The sequence below is a fragment of the Pelodiscus sinensis genome, chromosome 3 (assembly GCF_052426305.1).
Source record: "Pelodiscus sinensis isolate ZL-2025 chromosome 3, ASM5242630v1, whole genome shotgun sequence".
In the NCBI taxonomy this organism is placed as follows: Eukaryota; Metazoa; Chordata; order Testudines; family Trionychidae; genus Pelodiscus; species Pelodiscus sinensis.
The window spans coordinates 629,378-651,698 of record NC_143054.1 but is presented as its reverse complement, the minus strand read 5'-3'; the positions used below and the strand labels follow the sequence as shown (position 1 = coordinate 651,698).

Genomic DNA, 22,321 nt, shown 5'->3' with positions numbered 1-22,321 from the left:
TGAGCCCATGCCCCCCCCCCCACTGCAACCCACTACCCCAGCCAGGAGCCCCCTCCTGCACCCTGAACCCATGCCCCCCCCCCCCCACTGCAACCTACTGCCCCAACCAGGAGCCCCCTCCTGAGCCCTTGGCCCCCCCACACTGTAACCTACTGCCCCAACCAGGAGCCCCCTCCTGCACCCTGAGCCCATGCCCCCCCCCACACTGCAACCTACTGCCCCAACCAGGAGCCCCCTCCTGAGCCCTTGGCCCCCCCACACTGTAACCTACTGCCCCAACCAGGAGCCCCCTCTTGCACTCTAACCCTTCATTTCTAGTCCCACCCCAGCTCAGAGCCCATAAACCCTTCCATATACCTGTCCCCTGCCTCAGCCTGGAGCCCCCTACCACACTCCAAACCCCTTGATCCCACACGCCAGGCCAGAGCCCCTTCCTGTATCCCAAACCCCTTGTTGCCAGCCCCACACGGAGCCTACAGCCCTCAGCTCCCAAGCTCCATCCTCAGCCCAGTGAGAATGAGCAACTAAGCAAATATGGGGAAGAGTGAGTGTGGGAGGGGATGGGGCATGTAGTGAGCAGGGGGCAGGGTCTTAGGGAAGGGGGCGGGGCAAGGCTGTTCAGTTTTCTGATATTAGGAAGTAGGCGTCCCTATCCAGAGGTGAGAAGCAAGGTTGAAGACAAAATGGAAAATAAAGCCTTTGCTACGTGGCTTCTCCTTTGTTCCAAACTCACACTCAGAATCCTAGAGCTGGAAGACACCTCAGGAGGTCAAGTGCAATCCCAACTCAATCAACCCGGCCAGGGCTTTGTCAAGCCGAGACTTAAACACCTCTAGGGATGGAGACTCCACCATCGCCCTAGGGAACCCAGCCCAGCGCTTCCCCACCCTCCTAGGGAAAGAGTTTTTCCTACTGTCCAACATAAACCTCTCCCACTGTAATGTGAGCCCATTGCTCCTTGTTCTGCCATCCATCACCACTGAGAACAGCCTCTCACCATCCTCTTTGGAGCCTCCCTTCAGGAAGTTGAAGGCTGCTCTCAAATCCCCCCTCACTCTTCTTTTCTGCAGACTAAACAAACCAAATCCCTCAGCCTCTCCTCAAAAGTCATGTGCTCCAGCCCCCTAATCATTTGGGTCGCCCTCCGCTGGACCCTCTCCAATGTGTGCACATCCTTTCTATAGTGGGGGGCCCAGAACTGGACACAGTATTCTAGATGTGGCCTCACCAAAGCCGAATAAAGGGGAATGATGACCTCTCTGGATCTGCTGGCAATGCTCCTCCTAATGCACCCCAATATGCCATTAGCCTTCTTGGCTACAGGGGCACACATTTGACTCATATCCAGGTTCTCATCCACTGCAGTCCCCAGGTCCTTTTCTGCAGAACTGCTACTTAGCTATTCTGTCCCCAGCCTGTACCAATTCTTGGGATTCTTCCGTCCCAAGGGCAGGACTCTGCACTTGTCCTTGTTGAACCTCATCAGATTTCTTTTGGCCCAAGCCTCTAATCTGTCCAGGTCACTCTGGACCCTATCCCTGCCCTCCAGCGTATCTACCTCTCCCCCTAGCTTAGTGTCATGTGCAGACTTGCTGAGGGTGCAATCCATCCCCTCCTCCAGGCCATTAATGAAGATGTTGAACATGGGTATGGAGTGCTTCTTGGAGCCCTTTGGCCACAGGCATGTCCCTTCATGCCCTGCTGATGCGGTGACTTAGCCCCAGCCGTCTCTCAGTGGATTCACTATATATCTGTTCGCCTTGATGAGCCATAGAGATTACTGATGCCAGTCTGTCTGCGGGTGTCACCCAGACGCACAGGACAAGTTCAAGATCTATTTATAATTCATGGCACAAAGATGATACATACATATCAACAAGGTTATCATCCTAGGCAAATCACTGTTTCCGCACTGATCCCTTACCTGCCGTGATTTGTATGACTCTCTGGAACTTTGCAATCTTGAGCTCCAGAACAGAGTCACCTGTATTCCATACAGCAGTGGGGCAGCCTAGGCTAGTGAGTGGGCTGAAAGAGTGGCCCTCCTTTACCCCACTGGGCCGCAAGATTCTTGTAACCAAGACTGTCTCCAGGCTAGGCTGGTTTTGCTAACTGCTCCTGCTCCTAGAATTTGCGGGCTGGGCCGCTGAACTGTAGCAGCACTGTGACTGGGTGCAGAGGGAGCCCAAGGCTCTCCCAGGCAGTGTTGTGTGCTGTCAGACGCACCTCACTGCACGTGCCCTTGCTTTACTTGTGTGTTGCTTTACTAATAGCCGTGCAGACAAAACCAGTAAAATCTGGCAACCCTGCATGTGGGCCACAGCTAGAACCTGGGTGTCGCCCAGTGCTGCAGACAGTGTCACAAATGAGCCAGTCTAGGCTCCTCAGTGGGGATTCTGGGTGCAGTCCCATTACTGTCTGCTTTGGCTGCCCTGTGGTGAGTGGAGTGCCTGGCTGAGAGCCCTAACCTCTTTGTGCCTTTCCCGGCAGAGTGCAGTCACCTGTTTGCTGTGGCCGGCAGAGAACATCATCGTCTTCGGACTCGCTGAGGGGAAGGTAGAGAAGCCTAGTGCTGTCCCCAAGTTACAGGCTCCGGGCACTGCTCAGCAGGGACGGGACCGCACTGGTGACTTGCTCTCCTGCACCTGCTCCCTGTGAGTCTCTCGGGAGGCTGAGCGGCATGGCGTGAGAATGACGTGGTCATCCATGCCAGTTTCCACTGCTCCCCCAGAGCCCACTGGAGCCCACCGAGGTGCATGTGAGTTCTCATCTTGCTGCTTGACCTGAAGGCGCCAGCCCAGCACAGATGAGAACCTCTCCTTCATTCTGCTTAAAAGCCATCTTCAGCTGCACTGGGGTGACGATCTGTTTCTGCACTGCACTGACCCATGTCCTTCTCTTCCTCAGGTTCGGTTAGCAAATACAAAGACCAACAAGTCCTCCACCATTTACGGGACAGATTCTTTTGTGGTCTCATTAACCTCCAAGTGAGTATGGTGCTGCCACAGGCTCCCCTGCCGAGCTCAGTGTCCTGACCCAGCACTTGGCCTGAAGGCCGCCTTAGTGCTGATGGTGAGCTTCATAGGCTCCGCTGGAAAGCTAAACAAGCACAGCACTCCCCTCCCTTGGGCTCCCTGGCTTCTGTGTTTTACCAGTAACATTGGAACATTGCATCCCACGCAGTCACTATACCGGTCCCGCTCCCCCCATCCGTCTGTCTGCTGAGAGCTCTCTAGGGCAGGCTCCAGGCCTCCTCGGTATGTGTGTGCCATTGGGCACATTGTGGGCACTCTCAAGAAATAATCACTAAGGGGAAAGCGGAGCCTACCATTGGCTGCTGCTGCCCCATGAGAATCAGCACAGCTGGGGCTGGAGAGGCAACTGGAACCGTAAGTGCTGCTGTGCCTCTGTGACGACCTGTCCTGGTGTCTCTCGACAGCGTGTCGGGGAAGGGGGTCCTGTCTGGCCATGCAGATGGAACCATTGTGCGCTACTTCTTTGACGATGAAGGCTCTGGTGAATCACAGGTACTGAATGGCTCTTGTACACTCCCTTCCGCCTCAGTCACTGGGACTGTGGAGGAGAGCAGGAGCAATGGCTGTCACAAATGCATGGCTAATGGAGCACTGAGTAAACTGTGGAAGAGGGTCTAGATGTAACCGTTTCAGAGTCTGTGGGGGGAGGGGATTCATAGACTCCCAGGGCTGGCAGAGCCTCAGGAGTCCTCCAGTCCAGCCTGCTGCCTAAAGCAGGACCAACCCCAACTCAGTTTACATTTCTCCAGTGTCTCTGACACCTAAGGCTCAGTGGGACTCAGAGTACATCGTGCTGCCCAAGAGAGCAACACTCAAGTTGTCAGAGCAGTGGGGTTGTGTATTGCCTTCTTTCCATTGCCCCATAGTTACACCAAGAAGTTTGAACTGGAGAGTGTCCTTTTGAATGATCACCTGGGGTTTCCCCGGGAAAGCTTGAGGCCTAAACTTGTTCACCTTGGCCCCTCAGGCTAGAACAAGAAGCAATGGGCTTAAACTGCAGCAAGGGAGGTTTAGGTTGGACATTAGGAAAAAGTTCCTAACTGGCAGGGTGGTCAAACACTGGAATAAATTGCCCAGGGAGGTTGTAGAATCCCCATCTCTGGGGATATTTAAGAGTAGGTTAGATAAATGTCTATCAGGGATGGTCTAGACAGTACAGGGTCCTGCCATGAGGGCAGGGGACTGGACTCGATGACCTCTCGAGGTCCCTTCCAGTCCTAGGATTCTATGATTCTATGAACAGGTCCTACTGGTAGGGGAGTGGCACTATACGTGAAAGAAAATGTAGACTAAAATGAAGTAAAACTCTTAAATGAGCCCAAATGTTCCACATAATCTCTATGGATAGTAATTCCATGCTCCAATAATAATATATCCCTACAGCTATATTCTTATCAACCACCTGACCAGAACAGTGATTGTGACAATGAAATGCTAATGGGGGATTAGAGAGGCTATCAAATTAAAAAACTCGATAATAGTGGGAGATTTCAGCTATCCCCATATTGACTGGGTCCACGTCATCTCAGGACGGGATGCAGAGAGAAAATTTCTTGATACCTTAAATGACTGCTTCTTGGAGCAGCTGGTTCTGGAAACCACAAGCGGAGAGGCAATTCTTGATTTAGTCTTTAGTGGAGCGCAGGGTCTGGACCAAGAGGTAAATGTAACTGGACCACTTGAAATAGTGACCATAAAGTAATAAAATGTATCATCCCTGTGGTGGGAAAAACACCTCAGCAGCCCAGCACAGTGGCATTTAATTTCACAAAGGGGAACTACACAAAAATGAGGAGGTTAGTTAAACGGAAATTAAAAGGTCCAGGGTCAAAAGTAAAATCCCTGCAAGCTGCATGGACACTTTTCAAAGACAGAGCAGGTTGTGAAGACAAGGACTTAACAGAGTTCAAAAAAGAGCTAGACAGATTCATGGAGGTTAGGTCCATCTATGTCTACAAGCCAGGATGGGTAGGTGTCCCTCGCCTCTTTCTGGAAATGGATGACCGGGGAGGGATCACATGATGATTTTGTTGTGTTCACTCCCTCCATGAATATCTGTTTTGTGAGCCCTCTCAACTGTCATTCATGCTTAAATTCGACACTTTACGCCAATTTTCTTCCACTACACTGCAGCCTGTGGTCTAATTTTTGGCTCTGGTAGCCATATGCTTGCTCATGCTGATCAAGCTAGCATGCTAAGTAGGTAGCTAAGCAGTGTAGCCACAGATAAATGTGTGAGGGGTTAGGCTACCTGCATGACTACAATTCTGTCCAAATCCTTGGGTATATACCTGAGTGTCTAGCCCAGGGCTACTCAACACGCAGCCCATTTGTTTGCAGCCCGTGGTGTGGTTTGGGTTTACGCAGGGCTCAACACGCGGCCCACAGGTGGGATCCTCTGAATATGGCGTCCACGGGAACATGCTCCACAATGGCGAGTTAATAGAATGGTCTTCTGTTGATATGTGTTTTAGTAGTTACATTCCTGGACTGCCATTGCTCATTAAAAGTGCTGGCATAGGGGTGGAAATGGGTAAATATTGCATTTTATTAATATCACCAGAACTGACTTAAATGGGGCCTGCATGTTGTGTAGGCGTGCCTTAATCTTTGTATTCATGCCTGTCAGTGTGAAAGAAGCTAGTTGCATATATTTGCAACCACATTTAAGTTGCGGCCCTCGGCATGTGCTGTGAGTATCATTGTGGCCCCCGGGACTTCCAAAGTTGAGTAGCTCTGATCTAGCCCATGCCACCACCTTCGTAGCCATTGGTGACCAGTTAAAGCTAATGCTGAAAATTACACTCCCAACTGCAGTATAGATGTACCAAGAAAGAGCCAATGTGGAAGGTCGATTGTCCCCCATCTGCTGTTGCATGGTGCTTACTCCTGTCCTGCGCTAGATGAGGCCTGGGTCTGATCCAGACGGGCAGTTCCTGTGTTTCTAGAAAAATACAGTTATAAATAATGGTGGGGTTTGACATCTGGGGTACGTCTACACTGTAGCCTTCTTGCGGAAAAGCTTATGCAAATGAAGCTTGGCGTGGAATATTGCCATGCTTCATTTGCATAATTAATGAGCAGCCATTTTTGTGCATGACGCTTTTGCGCAAAAAAACCCTCTTGTGCAAGAGCTGTTCTTCCTCATGTTTTCAGGAAGAACGGCTCTTGCGCAAGAGGAGGTTTTTGCGCAAAAAGGAGCCATCTACACAGCTCTTTTTTGCGCAAAAGCATCTTGCACAAAATGGCTGCTCATTAATTATGCAAATAAAGCATGGCAATATTCCACGCCAAGCTTCATTTGCATAAGCTTTTCCGCAAGAAGGCTACAGTGTAGGCCACCAGTCCATGTGACAGAAGTTGTAGGGCACTTGAACTCCTGTGACGTTTGGTTTTGGTGGTAATAATTCCTGATCCCAGCAACAGGAGAAGAGCAACCAGGCTCCCCTTTGTGCCCCGTAGCACCCAGCCCTGTGTCCTGCAATCTGGATGTTTTTGCTGCAGTGATCAGCAGTGAAATGTTTACCTGAGCAAAGTGAAGTCAACTTGTGCGGGCCTCCTGGTTAGCAGTGTCAGCATTTACAGCATCCACTGTAGACTTCCGAGTTAACTCTCATGGAGCTGATGGGGCAGCTCCTCCTTCTCGGAGCTCTGGTTTCAGGTTGTGTGCGCCAGTTCAGGCAGTCAGCCCTAGAAATGCCCTAGAAACCTACTTTTGAAACAAGCAGCTGATGGCTCGCTGGGAGCTTTGTACCTGTTCTGCACTGGCCAGTCTGCTGCCAGTCCTGCTGCTCTTTTCAGGACTTTGTGGCTTTTTATTGTAGGGTAAATTGGTGACACATCCCTGCCCTCCCTATGCACTCACCTGGGCTTCCAACAGCATCATAGCTGCAGGCTGCGACAAGAAGATTGTAGCTTATGGAAAAGAAGGCCACATCATTCAAACCTTTGATTATAGCCGGGACCCCACGGAGAAGGAATTCACCACAGCAGCCACTAGCCCCGGGGGCCAGTCTGTCGTCATAGGCAGCTACGACAGGTACGGTGCCTAAAGACTGGGCCCTTTCTTTTGAAACCTCCTCCTCCTTCAAGGTCACTGCTTTCTCATCTCTCCCGCAGACTGAGGGTGCTGAACTGGAGTCCCCGCAGGAGTGCCTGGGAGGAAGCCAGACCCAAAGAAATCGCACACCTTTATACTATCACAGCCTTAGCGTGGAAGAGGGATGGCTCGCGCCTCTGTGCGGTTTGTACCCTCGAATGGTCGCTTCGCACCGTCCTCCAGAGTCACGGGCCTGCCTGCTGCATGGCAGGCCCTGACCCGTGTCCTGCTAATCAGGGAGACTTGGCTCTGGGAGGGTCAAGCAGAGAACCGAGTGGGAGAGGGGTGGGGTTTAGAAACACCAGGAGGAGTGGTGGCCTGGAATTTAGGATGGGAAAGAAGTTAATGCAGCTTGGTATGTTATGAGAGTGGTATGAGGCTGGGAAATGGCACAAGGTATGATCAGCGGAAGCAAGATCCCTTCTTCCAGGGAAAATAACATTGGGGGTTGGCCTGGCTTTCCCGAATGCAGTCTGCCCTCTGCTCCTCATAGCACCGGTTTGGGGGAGAGCAGCTAAGCTGGCATTAACCCATGAATTCTAGGTACCAGAGAGTCCCCCTTTCTCTGCTTTGGGGATTCTGCTCAACATTAGCTCAGGCTGAAAGTCTGTGGGCAACAGATGGGCCCACAAGGCTGTTCCTTGCTCTTCCTTAACATGCCAGAGAAATCTGACTTCCATTCTGTGGCAAGGTTACAAGTTTGGTTGTTACGGGTAGCTGGATTGATATACTCTGCCGAGACTGTGGAAAGACAGTGGCCTAGTAACACGTGGCATTCTGATTAAGAACTGGCTGACAGACTTCAGAAAGTAGTTGTCAAAGGGGGATCCATCATTAAATGGCAGTCTCTCTGGTGGGATTCCCAAGAGATCGTACCAGGCCTGATGCTATTCTGCATCTCTTCAGTGATAAAGGACACAAAGAGGAGTGGAATAACTATGAGGCCATGGCAGTCCTCCAGAGTCATCCCGATAGGAGCCAATCTGGGCCAATGCACACAATCTATGGTTTTCATGCAGCCAGATGGAAGGCCCTGCATCTAGGAAAGTAGAGGAAGCAGGCCCTGTATCCTGGAAAGTAGCAACTCTGGAAGGGACCTAGGGATCAGAGTGGACAGACAGTTCAACATGAGCACTCAGAGCAGTGCACTAGTGAAAAGAGCTAATGTGGTCCATGGATAGATGAACAGGGGAGCAGGAACTGAGAAGTTGAGACCAGGGCTGGAATACTCCTCCAGTTAGAAGAAGGTTGAAATACTGGAGAGGGTGCACAAAATAGCCACAAACATTGTTCAAGGGTTGGAGCAAATGTCTTACAATGAAAGAGCTTCATCTCTTTAGCATATTGAAAAGGAGACTGAAGAGGGACTTGATTGTAGTACCTACCTACCTTGTGCTTGCTCCCCAGGGCACCCTTTGTGGAGGCGTGGAGCAGTTTGACTGCTGCCTTCGCAGGCGCATTTACAAGAATAAGTTTGAAATGACCTACGTGGGGCCAAGCCAGGTAAGGAATGACTCCTCTGTGAAGAGGGGCTCTGTGGGTGGAGCTGTGACCCCTGGCACGCCTGGATTGTCTGCCACCTTGTATCTCGCCCAAGGCTCCCTCTGTGTCCCAGGCACCTCCTGTAACTCCCCACAGCTGCCGTGGCAGGACTCCTACGCACTCACAGTGAAGTGTCTGCTTAGATCCCGCCCCACGAAAACATTGGGTTGATTCCAAAAATTCCGTTCCAGTGCATTTTGATGGTGTGCAGGGAAGTACCCAAACAATTCCCAAAGCCCTGTGCCTTCTAAAAGACTCCGGCATTAAACCGCCTGGAAATGGAATCCGGCCTCTCCCCTGGCCCTCTTACCCTAAGCCAAACTTTGGCCCTTAACATTTGGAAAATATACAGTACACCATAGTCAGTGCAGGCGAGAGTAAACTCCTATTGCTCGCCCAGCGTGCTGGGAAGTGTGTATGATTTTGCATGTTTTAGGAACGAGATTCAGTGTGGGTGAAGAGTGCAGGGCCGCTGGGATGACAGAGCTGGCATCAGTTCCTGTCTGTCACAGACTCATTGAGTGTCATCGAAGATGTTTTCAGTCTCCTTTTGCCATAGCTCCCCATGGGTCCGGTCCGATGGCGTGCAGTGGGGTACTCCCTTTCCTGCAGGGGTGCCGTGTTTGTGAGACGCTGGGGGATAGAACTACCAGGACAGGCAGACAAGCTTTAATGCATATACCTTCCTTTGGGCAAGGGCCCTTCTGCCGTGCTCCTTCTTTCGGGAGGGGCCAGCCCGCTTCCATACCTCTTGCCCTGCTCTCTCCAGGTCATTGTGAAGAACCTCTCCACAGGAACACGAGTGGTGCTGAAATCCCACTATGGCTATGAGATTGACGAAGTGAAGATTTTGGGGAAAGAGAGGTACCTTGTGGCCCATACCTCGGACACACTGCTGCTGGGGGATCTGAACTCCAACAAACTCAGTGAGGTACTGGAAATCCCTGCAGGACTGGTTGACCTGGTGTCTGGATTCCCAGGCAGGCTCCTGGCGTCTCAATAGTGTGTTGGTTAAAAACAAAGAAGATGGAGAGGACTGGATAGCTCAGAAAATTGGTAGTGGGATCTGGGCCTTGTATTAGGTTAGATGGAATAAATGGGCTGGAAGTTTGAATATAACTCAGTCCCATCCAACATTAAACAGTGTTAAAGAGGGTGTAGGCTTTGGTCCACAGAGACCTCTGTCTGCCTAGCACCATGGCAAACACACCATCAAACATCCTTTTAGGCTTTTACTGAAGATCCAGAAAAGGAGGAAAAACAGTTAAAGCATTTGAAATGTAAGGTATGAAATAAGGCTTTCTTGTTAACAGCATCCCTTGGTCACTTGTCCTGTAGCTGGAGGCAGTTTTTAGGGGCGGGCGAGCCAGGCGGTTGCCCAGGACTGCCATTTTCAAGGAGCCACCAGCCACCACGGTCTTTTTTTTGGTTGACCAGTTTCCCCTGGCGGTCTTTTTTTTTTTTTTTAAAGGGTTCTGTGGCCAAATAAAATTGGGAAATACTGTCTTAGCTGGTAAGAATGATGGCAATAATGGTCATCCCAGGTGCTGTCTGGGATCCAGTTGGGGGTGAGGTCATCTTGGTGCCCCTCTCTGGCTTGTTCTGGTCAGGACACCTCACAGGATCGGGAGGAAGAAGGCCTGGGGTCCCAGGAAATGGTGGATGTGACAGCCATGATGGTGAAACTCACTCCAGTAGCCTCTGTCCGTTCTTGCAAGTCACTCTTTGTTTTTTCCATGCTTTCCCCAATACGTTGTTTTCTTTTAAGGACCCAGAAAGGGAGTGATGGGTAATGTGTCTCCCTTTCCTCTTGTCCCTTGATGTTTGTTCTAGGTTATCGTAACGTCTTATTTTTCCCAGTTGAGCTGACAGTGTAGGCCCAGTTTGCCCTACAGGCCTTTCCCTTTTTGGGGGCCTTGATTCCAATCTAGTAAGAAGCCGGACCCCAAGGGCAGGATTTATGACCCCTCTGTTAATGTGCTCAGTTTGTATGTTAGTCTGATCTGGGCACACGCGCTGGTGAGGTCACACAACTGACTCAGCAGAGTCCTGATTGGTCTTGTTCCTTCCACACCCATAGTCTAAGCCCACTGCTGCCCACATCCCTACTTGCCTTCTCGCCTGCTTCTGCTCCTTGTTCTTGTTACCTCGCTTGAGGCCATGTTCTGCTCCCTTGCCCGGACTCCTGTTACTGACTCCGGCTGTGACTCTGGCCTGACACTACTCTGGGCTCCAGCCATTAGTTCAGTCTCTTCGTGTACAGGCCCTGCCAGACTGGCAGGGAGAGCCCCACAGCTCGTGTGAGTGCATGGCGGGAGGGGCAGGCTCTCCAAATGCCACCGTTCCCACTGATCAGCGATTCGTCTGCACTTGGTGGGGGTCAGACTTGGCAGGCCCCCTTGCCCATAGTAGATAATTGGAAGGAGACATAGTCCGGCAGGGATGGCAGACTAAGGGTGTCACAGCAGTGCAAGGTCTAGAGATGCTTTGCTCACAGTTATGGCATCTCTCTTCAGTCCACGTCTTGGATTAGATCAGAAGCCGGTGCGTTACAGAGGCCTGGGGAAATGCCCCAAGGGGCTATCCACTCTAGAGTTTTGTGCTCAGCAGCCAAGTCTAAACCTCTTGTCTCCTACCCCCCATGGTCCCCGGACCCACCCAACCCCAACTCCTACGAGGTCCCCGTGCCTGCGGTGTCACATGGAGCCGCCCCCCTCTTCCCTCCCAGCCCTACTGACATCAGTTTCTTAGCTTGAGTAGCATCCTCAGGGGAGGGGATGTTGTATATATGGTTCCCAGCTACTCTGCTAACCTGGCTGGGAATAATAGCACGTGTTCGACAACGTGAGCCTGTGTATATGGCTACCTGATCACTGGAGATCGCTCTCCAGCAGGGATGTTAGACAGCGTGTAATTGACTAGTCATGTAACCACAGGGAATGTTAGTGGTTACATGACTATTTGATAGTCCCCGGGGCAAGCCCCACTCCTGGGGAGCCACCTGCCACCCCTGCTGCTATCTCTGTATTAGAGGCAGCTGCGCAGGGTGCCAGGCGGGAGCCAGCTTAAAAACCAGCTCCCCACACAGACCGGCTGCCTGCTTTCCTGTGCTGCTGCCTGTGATGAAGCAGCAGCACAGGGTGACAGCAGCCCCTATTTGTGGGCAGTCCGAGCTCCCCGTGGACAGGGGCTGCTGTCGCAGACCTGCCTCTGTCTGCAGCAAGCCTGGGCCACTACAGACAGAGTCTGTTTTGTAGCAGCCTCCCCCCCACTCCCCTCTCATAGAGGCAGCAGTGCTGGGGGGAGGGGTAGGTGGCACTGCGGAGCTGGTGCTGTGAGGACAGGTGGATCCAGTGCTCATGGGGAGCCTGCTTAAAGCCAGCTCCTCACCGGCACCAGCTCCCACTCTCTCCCCCAACTTGCTTGCTGATACAGAGGCAGCAAAGAGGGGGCAGGGTGTGTAGTCGACAAGATAAGCCCAGGCTCGTTGGTTAATCATGCAGTCGACTACACATTGACATCCCTAATCTCCCAGGTTATCTCTCCTCTGCTCAGCCCCTTGCACCATCTTTCTCTCGTGTCCCCCCCTCCCCCCCCACTTGTTCCAGCAAGGAATCCGAGCTTGGCATGGTCAGTTATTCCCCCATGTATCTTGCCTGTGCCCCTTGAAGCTATAACTGAAAGCCCCTGCTTGAGGAAGGTAGAGCCACCTGCAGCTGCTTTCTCAGCTGGTTGGGTGAAAACAGGGAGCTTTGCTTGGCCTTTGGCATTACTACAGCTATCCTGTTAATTTTTGTAATTGCCAAAGGTGAGCCGGGCACCTCCCAGGGTATCTCTGCACTGCTCGTGTCACCCTGCAGGCTAACGGCAGCGGTACGCCCACAGGGGCTCGGGTGGCCGCCCAGCTAGCTCAGGAATGCGTCTGCCTGAGTTGGGAATTACAGCTCTGACGTGTAGTGTGGAAATGGCCAGAGAGCCTGGTGACAGGCACCTTCTGGCACGGACGGGAGCCAGCATGACGCACAGCGAAGTGGCAAGACAGCACAGGTTATTGGGGCAGCAGAGGTTCTCCGCCTTCCCCTTCGGTCTCCTGGACTTCAGCCCCCCGAGTCCTACGGAGGAGCTTTACTGAGGCCAGGAGGGAACTTGGGGAGAGTGTCCGAGCCTGGGGGAGATGCCCGAGAAAAGATGAATGGATGCAGGCAATGTCATTGGTGAAAGGAGCCTAGGTCCAAGGTGCAGGCTGGAGCCCAGGGAGCAAAGGCAAGGCGCTCGAATGTGAGGCCAGCTCAGTAGGGATTCAGTGATTGGGGAGTGGCAGGTCTTACACCCTGGGAAAGTAGGAGGACTGGCTGTGCAAAGTGCGAGCTAGCAGAGGGTCTCGCTGTGCTGATTCAGGAGATTTGCCTGGAAGGCACCAGGCCAGTCTGTGCTGCTGCAGAGTGTGGGAGGAGAGCCAGATAGCAGTGAGCTTAGAGCCAGGCAAAGCGTAGCAGTCTGAGGAAACGCAAGCTGAAATGCCTTTGCTGCTTTGATCGCTAGCTGCCCCCAGATCCCATGGTACCTGCATCCTTCAGCAAAGGGATCGTTCACACCATGCCTTACGTTGCAGGTGGCCTGGCAAGGATCCGGAGGGAACGAGAAGTTTTTCTTCGACAATGAGAACGTGAGTTGGACTGGATGAAACTCTTGCCTATGCATGTGCTGCAACCACGAAGTCTGTCTGCCCACGTCCTGCCATGTCTCATGCTCTCCACCCAGCTCCTGTGGCCTGCTCCCTGCCCTGCCCACGTTTCAGGGAGCAGAACAACCCTTTAATGTGGGAGCTGCATGGGCAGGGTTTCCCCAGCGAAGGGTGGAGAAGGAGAGTGCGGAGGGGCAAGGCAGAGGAGGAAGAGCCTGGGAAGAAGTTAGAAATACAGAGAACAGACCTAAGTCTCAGAGGGGAGCTGTGTTCGTCTGTAACTTGAAAAATAAGTAGTCCTGTGGCACCTTAGGGTACGTCTAGACTACATGCCTCCTGGGATGAGGTTTACCTGGGTGGTCGACAAATACCTTTGATGCCGACACCCGCGCGTCCAGACTATCGCGCTGAGCCGACAAACAACTGATCAGCTGTGTGTCGGCTCAGCGCGGCAGCCATGTAAATTTAAATGAAGCGGCGATTATTTAAATCGCTGCTTCATTTTACTATGTCTGGTAGCCTAGACGTACCCCAAGAGACTAACACAAATGTGTGCTACTCTCAAGTGCCACAGGCCTGATGGGACCCATCTGGGGGGATCCTCCACCTGGGAGGGCTGAGAGGCTCGGAAAGGGGGCTCACCAACGCACAGCCAATGGAGTGGTAGCCTGGCTCCCACAGGACACAAACCCTCGGCCCGTTGGCACAGATTGGTGGCAGCCACACCAGTGAGATCAAGGATGGAATGAGCTCCAGAGACTAAGCTCTCCTTCCCGTCCAATGGGGTGAATTCAGATTGGGGTGCAGGGCATCCCTTCCACAAACCCAGTGAGTCCCTCTGCCCATCCACTCAGCCCTTCCCTTCACACTGCTTGCTGGAGGAGTCCTGCCTCCCTACAGGTCTGCATGATCTTCAATGCCGGAGAACTGACGTTAGTGGAATATGGAAACAATGAAATTCTGGGATCTGTCCGCACAGAGTTTATGAACCCTCATCTCATCAGGTAAATGGCACCCCCTCTTGATCCCCACCACAGGCACTACTGTGAAACGGCCTGGGACTCTTCAGGGGCCGTCGCGTCCCGATTCCTCCCCGTTGCCTGGCTCTGGGACTGGCCAGGGGCCGTCGCGTCCCGATTCCTCCCCGTTGCCTGGCTCTGGGACTGGCCAGGGGCCGTCGCGTCCCGATTCCTCCCCGTTGCCTGGCTCTGGGACTGGCCAGGGGCCGTCGCGTCCCGATTCCTCCCCGTTGCCTGGCTCTGGGACTGGCCAGGGGCCGTCGCGTCCCGATTCCTCCCCGTTGCCTGGCTCTGGGACTGGCCAGGGGCCGTCGCGTCCCGATTCCTCCCCGTTGCCTGGCTCTGGGACTGGCCAGGGGCCGTCGCGTCCCGATTCCTCCCCGTTGCCTGGCTCTGGGACTCTTCAGGGGCCGTCGCGTCCCGATTCCTCCCCGTTGCCTGGCTCTGGGACTGGCCAGGGGCCGTCGCGTCCCGATTCCTCCCCGTTGCCTGGCTCTGGGACTGGCCAGGGGCCGTCGCGTCCCGATTCCTCCCCGTTGCCTGGCTCTGGGACTGGCCAGGGGCCGTCGCGTCCCGATTCCTCCCCGTTGCCTGGGGCCTGGCCCTGAGTGTGAGACCCATGTTGTTGCTGACTGATGTGCAAGACTCAGCCTGCACTTAGAAGTTAGGTTGAGATGGCTGCATTGGTCAGCTGTGAGAAATCTTACACCTCTGACTGACCTAGTGCTGACTTAAGCCCCCGGGTATGTGCAGTGCAGGTGCCTGTGTCCAAAGAAAAATGCTTCTGTCGACTTGTCAACCATTGTTTGGGGAGGTGATATTTCCACACCTAGCTAAAACTCCCTTCCATCAGTGTAGGGTATATAAGAACGGCCGTACTGGGTCAGACCAAAGGTCCATCTAGCCCAGTAGCCTGTCTGCCGACTGTGGCCAGCACGAGGTGCCCCAGAGGGGGTGGACTGAAGACAATGATCAAGCGATTTGTCTCCTGCCATCCTTCTCCAGCTTTTGACAAACAGAGGCCAGGGGCACCATTCCTTACCTCCTGGCTAATATCCTGTTATGGACCTAACCTCCATGAATGTATCTAGCTCTTTTAAACTCTGTTATAGTTCTAGCCTTCACAGCCTCCTCTGGCAAGGAGTTCCACAGGTTGACTGTGCGCTGTGTGAAGAAGAACTTTCTTTTATTAGTTTTAACCCTGCTAACCGTTAATTTCATTTTGTGTCCTCTAGTTCTTATATTATGGGAACAAGTAAATAACTTTTCTTTATTCACCGTCTCCACACCACTCATGATTTTATAGACCTCTATCAAATGGGTCCCATATGAGGAGAGGTTAAAGCAACTGGGACTTTTCAGTTTAGAAAAGAGGAGACTGAGGGGGGATATGATAGAGGTATATAAAATCATGAGTGGTGTGGAGAGGGCCGATAAAGAAAAGTTATTTATTAGTTCCCTAAATAGAAGAACTAGAGGACACCAAATGAAATTAATGGGTAGCAGGTTTAAAACTAATAAAAGAAAGTTCTTCTTCACACAGCGTGTAGTCAACCTGTGGAACGCCTTGCCAGAGGAGGTTGTGAAGGCTAGGACTATAATAGAGTTTAAAGAGAAGCTAGATAATTTCCTGAGGTTAGGTCCATAAAAGGCTATTAGCCAGGGGATAAAATGGTGTCCTTGGCCTCTGTTTGTCAGAGGCTGGAGAGGGATGGCAGGAGACAAATCGCTTGATCATTGTCTTTGGTCCACCCTCTCTGGGGCACCTGGTGCTGGCCACTGTCGGCAGACAGGATACTGGGCTAGATGGACCTTTGGTCTGACCCAGTACGGCCGTTCTTATGTTTGTCACCCATCCTTTAAATCAGCTTCTGTACCAAATGACTGGAGAATGACTAATGTGATGCCAATTTTTGACGAGGGCTCCAGAGGGGATTCTGGCAATTACAGGCCAGTGAGCCTGACTTCAGTACGGGGCAAACTGGTCGAAACAAGAGTAAAGAACAAAATTGTCAGATACAGAGATGGGCATCATTTGTTGGGGGAAGTCAAAGGGCAGTCCTGCCTCACTGGTCTGAGAGCTCTTTGAGGGGTCAGCAAGCATGTGGACAAGGGGGAGCCAGAGGCTAGAGCGTACTCAGATTTCCAGAAAGCCTTCGACAGGTTACCTCAGCAATGCCTCGAATGCCAAGTGAGCTGCCATGAAGTCCTCTCGTGGTTGTGACTGGATCAAAGAGAGGGAACGAAGGGCAGTAAGAAATGGCGAGAAGGGTCTAGTGGTGTCCCCAGGGTCCACGCCGCTTGCTGCCACTGCCCTCGCGGGTTGCCGAGCCTGTGCTAAAGGACAGAGAACCCTGCACATACAATGTGATGAAATGGAATTTGTGCTGAGTTCAATGTCTGTGTGGGCCTCTGGTTCCCCTTGTACTTTGCATTCTTGCTCCAGGGAGAGAAAAGGGTGAAGGCTTCTGTGAGGGTCTTGCCCTGCTGTCTGGGCCACAGTGAATGAGGCTGGGATCTGCTGCGTGGAGGCTCCAAAGGCACCGTAGAAAGTGCCAGTGACCAGAACACTGACACACAGCAAGGAGGGCAGAGGATAAAGAGTGGGCTTCTGAAGCAGGCTGGCTGCCCTGCCCTGCCCTGCCCTGCCCTGAGGAGTCAGAGAGGGACCTAGCCTGAGATGGAGTCCACCGTGGCTTGGCTGGTGGGCTGCTCTGGCTTGAGCAGAATGGACGATGCTTTAACCGTTATCTCCGAATGCTAATAACCTCGGGACTCCCAGTGCTGTGCTCTAGGTGCCTATAGTTTGGAAGGGCTGGCCTGGTGTCATTGCAGACATTGGCTGGGGAGCACGGCTTGCTGAAGAGCAAGCAGGTCTCTCACTGGGAGTCCCTGTGCCGAGCCCCCAGTGGGAAGCAGGAATTCTGGAGCCCTGAGCTCAGCCTTGGAGGCCGTGAGGTGGTGTGGCCTGTCCTAGAGGAGGAGCGAGGCGCCTCGGCAGACTGGCACACTGGGGTTCCTCCTAAAGAACGTTGACACGGGTGTGTAAGCTTTTCCTGGGGGCTGATGCGCAGGGTGTCCGAGGCAGAATTTCAGGGACCAGAGTTCTCTGCCAGAGAGCCACGAACCTGCAGGGACTCGGAGGTGTACAGTCCCCCATGGGATCTGATGGGTAGAGCGGATGGTTGTGGAGCTGGGGAGTGGCGGTTCCATGAATGGAGGGGATCACTATGGATGATTCTGGGGAGAGGGTGGGAGATGCTCCAAGTGGTTTGGCAAGTGCGCAGCATTGCTAGTCATTCTTCACCCTCCGTTGCAGCGTTCGCATCAATGAGAGAAGGCAACGAGGGATGGAGGAGAACAAGAGACTAGCATATCTCATCGACATCAAGACTATCGCAGCAGGTGAATGGAGCCCCTCCCCTTTCTTCCCTGCCACTGTCTGCATTCACTTTTTTTCCAGGAGGCAAGTCATTAGTCACGTGGCCTGCTGCTTGCGTGAGCGCTCCACATCTGCTGTGGACGGTGGTCTCTGAGGCAGGGCCACGTCTCCTGTCTGTGGGTGCGCCTGCCGGTCATTGTAATGGTATTGCTACAGCTGCCGTCAGAGCACGCTCCTCGCGCTGATGAGAGGGGTATTAATGCTGCTGGGTGACGCTCCCAGGATTGGGACGTATCAGTGTGCTCTGCCCCAGTGCCTTAGGCATGTGATGTCATGGTGCATTTTCCACCGGGCCCCCTCATCCGGGATTGCAGGGCTTGAGTTCTGGATCTTCAGGTTGACCGGAGTGCAGAAAACGGCAGAGTAGGGCAGGAATGGTTTGCAATGTGTGCAGTGAGTCGAAAGCTCCGTTTGTTTCTCCATTCTCTTCCTGTGAGGCATTCGTTGCAGGCCCCAGGTCATGTTTGGGACCCTTTTGTGCAGTGCTGGTGATATTTTGGGGTGCAATCCAGATTGGTACTGCCTGCCCTGTTCTTCCCTCCCGGTGCTCCAGCCATGGAGCCCAGTCAGGGACTCGTCCTGCTCCTCCCACCCGATGTGCTTGCTGGAGAGTGCCCTTGGTGCAAGGGGCTTAGAAGTCCCCAGTCCTGCTCCCCAGCCAGAGCGCTGAGCATGTGGCACGGGCCGAGCCTCTGCTGCCAGACCCTGCTCCACGGCAGAAGCACTGGGTGGGCACAGAAGGGCAAGCGCCCCAACCCCGCTCCAAGGACTCCCTCCTATCCCATCCCAGCTCTCCCAGGCTTCTTGGTGGGAGATGGCCCAATCTCTCCTGCTCCCCACCACCTCTCATCATTGCCCACCCAGCTGAGGTCAGGGCCCACCCAAGTGTACCTTCTGGCCAGACCACTGTGCAGCAGGAGCGCTGGCAGGGCCACCCACAGGAATTTGTAAACGTGGACCACAAGGGTACTAACGTACCCAGCCATGGTCCCCAAGGAAGCATGGGCCGGCCGGCCAGGGGAAGGCAGGAGCGGTGCACTGCCTGGGCCTCCCTCCCCCATTACTGGAGGACAGTGCCCTGAAGAGGACACCGCAGTCCGGGAGTGACGCAAGTTCAGAGTCCATCTGTGGGCAGAGCGGAGTAATGGGGGAGACACCAGCCAGCGGGAGGAGACCTGCTGATGAGCTAGTTCCCAGTACAACTGATAGGAGAGGCCACGAGGTGAGTCGTGCCCCGACACCCCCGAGGAATAGCCTTGGTGCTAGTTACGGGGTAGCAATAGGGATTCGGTGAGGTGTCCCAGTGTTAAAATGCCAGTCTGACAGATGATCAGTGGTGCTAAGGGCTGGTCCCTGCAGCCGTCCCCGTATTCAGTATGTATGCCCAGAGCATGCGCCAGGCATTGGATCCCAGTGGAGGATGAGCAGAGTTGGCAAGATCTCACCACCTCCGGGTACTTCTGTCCACCGAATTCTTCATGGCCCTCAGCAGCATCTTTCCCCTGCTGTGGTGAACGGGAAACAATTAGCAAAGGTGGTTTTAAGATACCATAAAGTGGCAAACTGGGATGTATTAAGGACCACAGGCCTTTGAGTGAGGGTGGACCACCAGGGAGATAGATAACTAACAATTTGGCCTGAGGTAGAGGGGTAGGGAGAGGAAGAGGTTTAATTAAAATCCCATTTCCCTTTATTCCAAAAGGGAGTGGCATGACATTCCCAATAAAAAGGGGGGTACCATGTCTGTAGAATTCAGGGGAATCCATACGGGGGGGGGGAATTCCCATCTGATGCCCCTTCTGCAATGTTGGTTCCTGTAAATATAGTTAAAATAATTAAGCCACAAGGAGTCCTGTGGCACCTTATAGACTAAAAGATGTATTGGAGCATAAGCTTTTGTGGGCAAAGACCCACTTCGTCAGATGCAAGCAAAAAAATTGTTAAGCAACAGATTTGTTTCATTTACTCCTGCTGCAATATACATTGCATATGTCACAGGCAAAATGCACCCCAAGTTTTTTTGTTTATTTTATTTAAATATTTTTATCCCGCTCCCCTATTTAAAATATTCGAGGCAGTTTACAAAAATTTTTAAACATAATACAAATATATATAAAAATTTAAAATATGAGACCCCAGAGGGACATAAAACCCTCTAAAAATATCGAGAAGAGGAACACACACATACAGACTCAAACACCAATAAAAGCACGAGTAAAAAGGATGGCTTTAGCCTGACGCCGAAACAATGCTAGTGTTGGCGCCATGTGAATATCCCGAGGAAGAGAATTCCACAGCCTGGGAGCAAAGGCTGAGAAGGCCCTGTTCCACGGTGATGTTAATCTTATCTCTGCAAGTGGGGGAACACTGAGCAGAGCCTCTCTAGCTGACCTTAGTCCCGGGCAGGTTCATATGGGAGAAGACGGTCCTTCAGATACCCCGGACCCAACCCGTTTAGGGCTTTAAAGGTCCTAACCAAAACCTCAAATTGTGCCCGGAAACATACCGGAAGCCAGTGCAGCTGCCGGAGCACTGGCATAATGTGCTCCGTATAACAAGGTATTAGTCAAAACTTGATCAGCCGCTTTCTGGACCAGCTGAAGTTTCCGAAGGCTCTTTAGAGGCAGCCCCACATAAAGTGCATTACAGTAATCCAGTCGGGATGTAACAAGAGCGTGGGTCACTGTGGCCAAGTCATGCTTGTTCAGGAAGAGTCGCAGCTGGTGGATCAGACAAAGTTGCCCAAAGGCACTCCTGGCCACTGAAGGAATCTGGTTTTCAAATGTTAAAAAAGGGTCCAGGAGGACTCCCAAGCTGCATATCTGTTCTTTCAGGGGGAGAGTAACCCTGTCGAGAACAGGTGCCATGGCACATTCCCAAACAGATGGCCTCCTGATCCACAGGACCTCAGTCTTATCTGAATTCAACTTCAGCTTGTTTGATTTCATCCAAACCATCACTGCCTCCAGACACCAGTTTAGATCAGTCACCACCACACCTGGTTCTGATGTCACAGGGAAATAGAGCTGGGTGTCATCTGCATATTGAAGGCACCGTCCTCCAAAACTCCTTATGACCTCTCCCATTGGCTTCATGTAGATATTAAACAGCATAGGGGACAAGATGAAACCTTGCGGGACCCCATAGCACAATCGCCACGGGATCGAATAGCGGCCCTCTAGCTCCACCTTCTGAAAGCGTCCCAATAGGTAAGACCGGAACCACTGCAGAACAGTCCCTCCAATACCCAACTCCGCCAGGCGCTCCAGAAGGATACCATGGTCTATGGTTTCAAAAGCTGCTGAGAGGTCCAAGAGAATCAACAGGGATGCACCCCTCCCTCCCCCCCCGTCTACCAGGGTGACCAAGGCAGTTTCAGTTCCAAAACCCGGCCTAAAGCCAGACTGAAATGGATCTAAATAATCTGTTTCTTCCAAAAAAGCTTGGAGTTGCAACACCACCGCCACTTGAGTACCTTGCCCAAGAAGGGAATATTAGCAACTGGGTGATAGTTATTCAAATCGTGTGGGTTCAGGGAAGGCTTCTGGAGTTTTATCACTGCCTCTTCCAAGGTGGCAGGAACCATACCAGAGCTAAAACACATTAATAATCCCCTGGACTCAGACAGTGATCCCTTCCAGCTAGATTTAATAAGCCATGAAGGACAGGGGTCAAGTGAGCACATGGTCAGTCGCACTCCTCCAAGCACCACACCCTCAGTCTGCAGTAGCTGAGACTGTTCCTAAGAGAAATGACTGGGTGGTCCGTTCAACACATTCTGTGCCCAACTTACATAGCAGCCAGAGTCCAAATCAGACCGGATGCAAGCCATCTTATTTACAAAGTGCTTCGCAAACAGATCACAGCAGGGATCCCAGAGCTCCTCCACTTTGTCATGAGTGCCAGACTGTAACAGGCCCCGCACCACTCGAAACGGTTCTGCTGGACGGCATTGTGCGGATGCGATACTGGTGGAAAAGTAGCTTTTCTTGGCTGTCAGCACCGCCTCAGAGTAAGCTCACGATTCAGCTCAAACCTGCAGTGGATTGGATTCAGCTCTAGTTCTCCTCCAGCGGCATTCTAGCTGGCGCACAGACCGTTTTGCCACCATCAGCTCCCCAGAAAACCAGGGAGCAAACTTGGCTAGACTAGCACAAAGAGGGTGCTTAGGAGCAATCACATCAGCTGCCTGGGCTATGTTGGTGTTCCATATATCGACTAAAGCGACGAGGAGTCCTGTGGCACTGTTAAAAAAACCCTAATGGGTACTTAAGAACAATTAGCACCTTCTCTATCAGCTTCATGTATCATGGACACTAATTGACTATTTCTTTCCCCGTTTTTTCTTTTTTTTCCTTCTCCCCCTGCCATCCCCTATTTATTTAGAAACTGGACCTTTAACAACTCCATTTTAAAAAAACAGACTAACACGGCTACCCCTCTGATACTTGACATATATCGACTAGGGCATCGACAGGACCATTTACCATAACGGCTGAA

General features: G+C 52.4%; 1 protein-coding gene across 1 annotated transcript in view; it reads left to right on the top strand.

Moving 5' to 3' along the window:
- IFT172 (intraflagellar transport 172) overlaps positions 1-22,321 on the top strand; it is a 178,238-nt gene that overhangs the window by 31,390 nt on the left and 124,527 nt on the right. The window contains exons 5-14 of the mRNA XM_089776934.1: positions 2,491-2,556; positions 2,908-2,987; positions 3,440-3,527; positions 6,860-7,074; positions 7,155-7,278; positions 8,542-8,637; positions 9,446-9,607; positions 13,289-13,342; positions 14,261-14,364; positions 17,699-17,784. Coding sequence (XP_089633060.1) covers positions 2,491-2,556; positions 2,908-2,987; positions 3,440-3,527; positions 6,860-7,074; positions 7,155-7,278; positions 8,542-8,637; positions 9,446-9,607; positions 13,289-13,342; positions 14,261-14,364; positions 17,699-17,784 — 1,075 coding nt within the window. The remainder of the gene's footprint in view (positions 1-2,490; positions 2,557-2,907; positions 2,988-3,439; positions 3,528-6,859; positions 7,075-7,154; positions 7,279-8,541; positions 8,638-9,445; positions 9,608-13,288; positions 13,343-14,260; positions 14,365-17,698; positions 17,785-22,321) is intronic.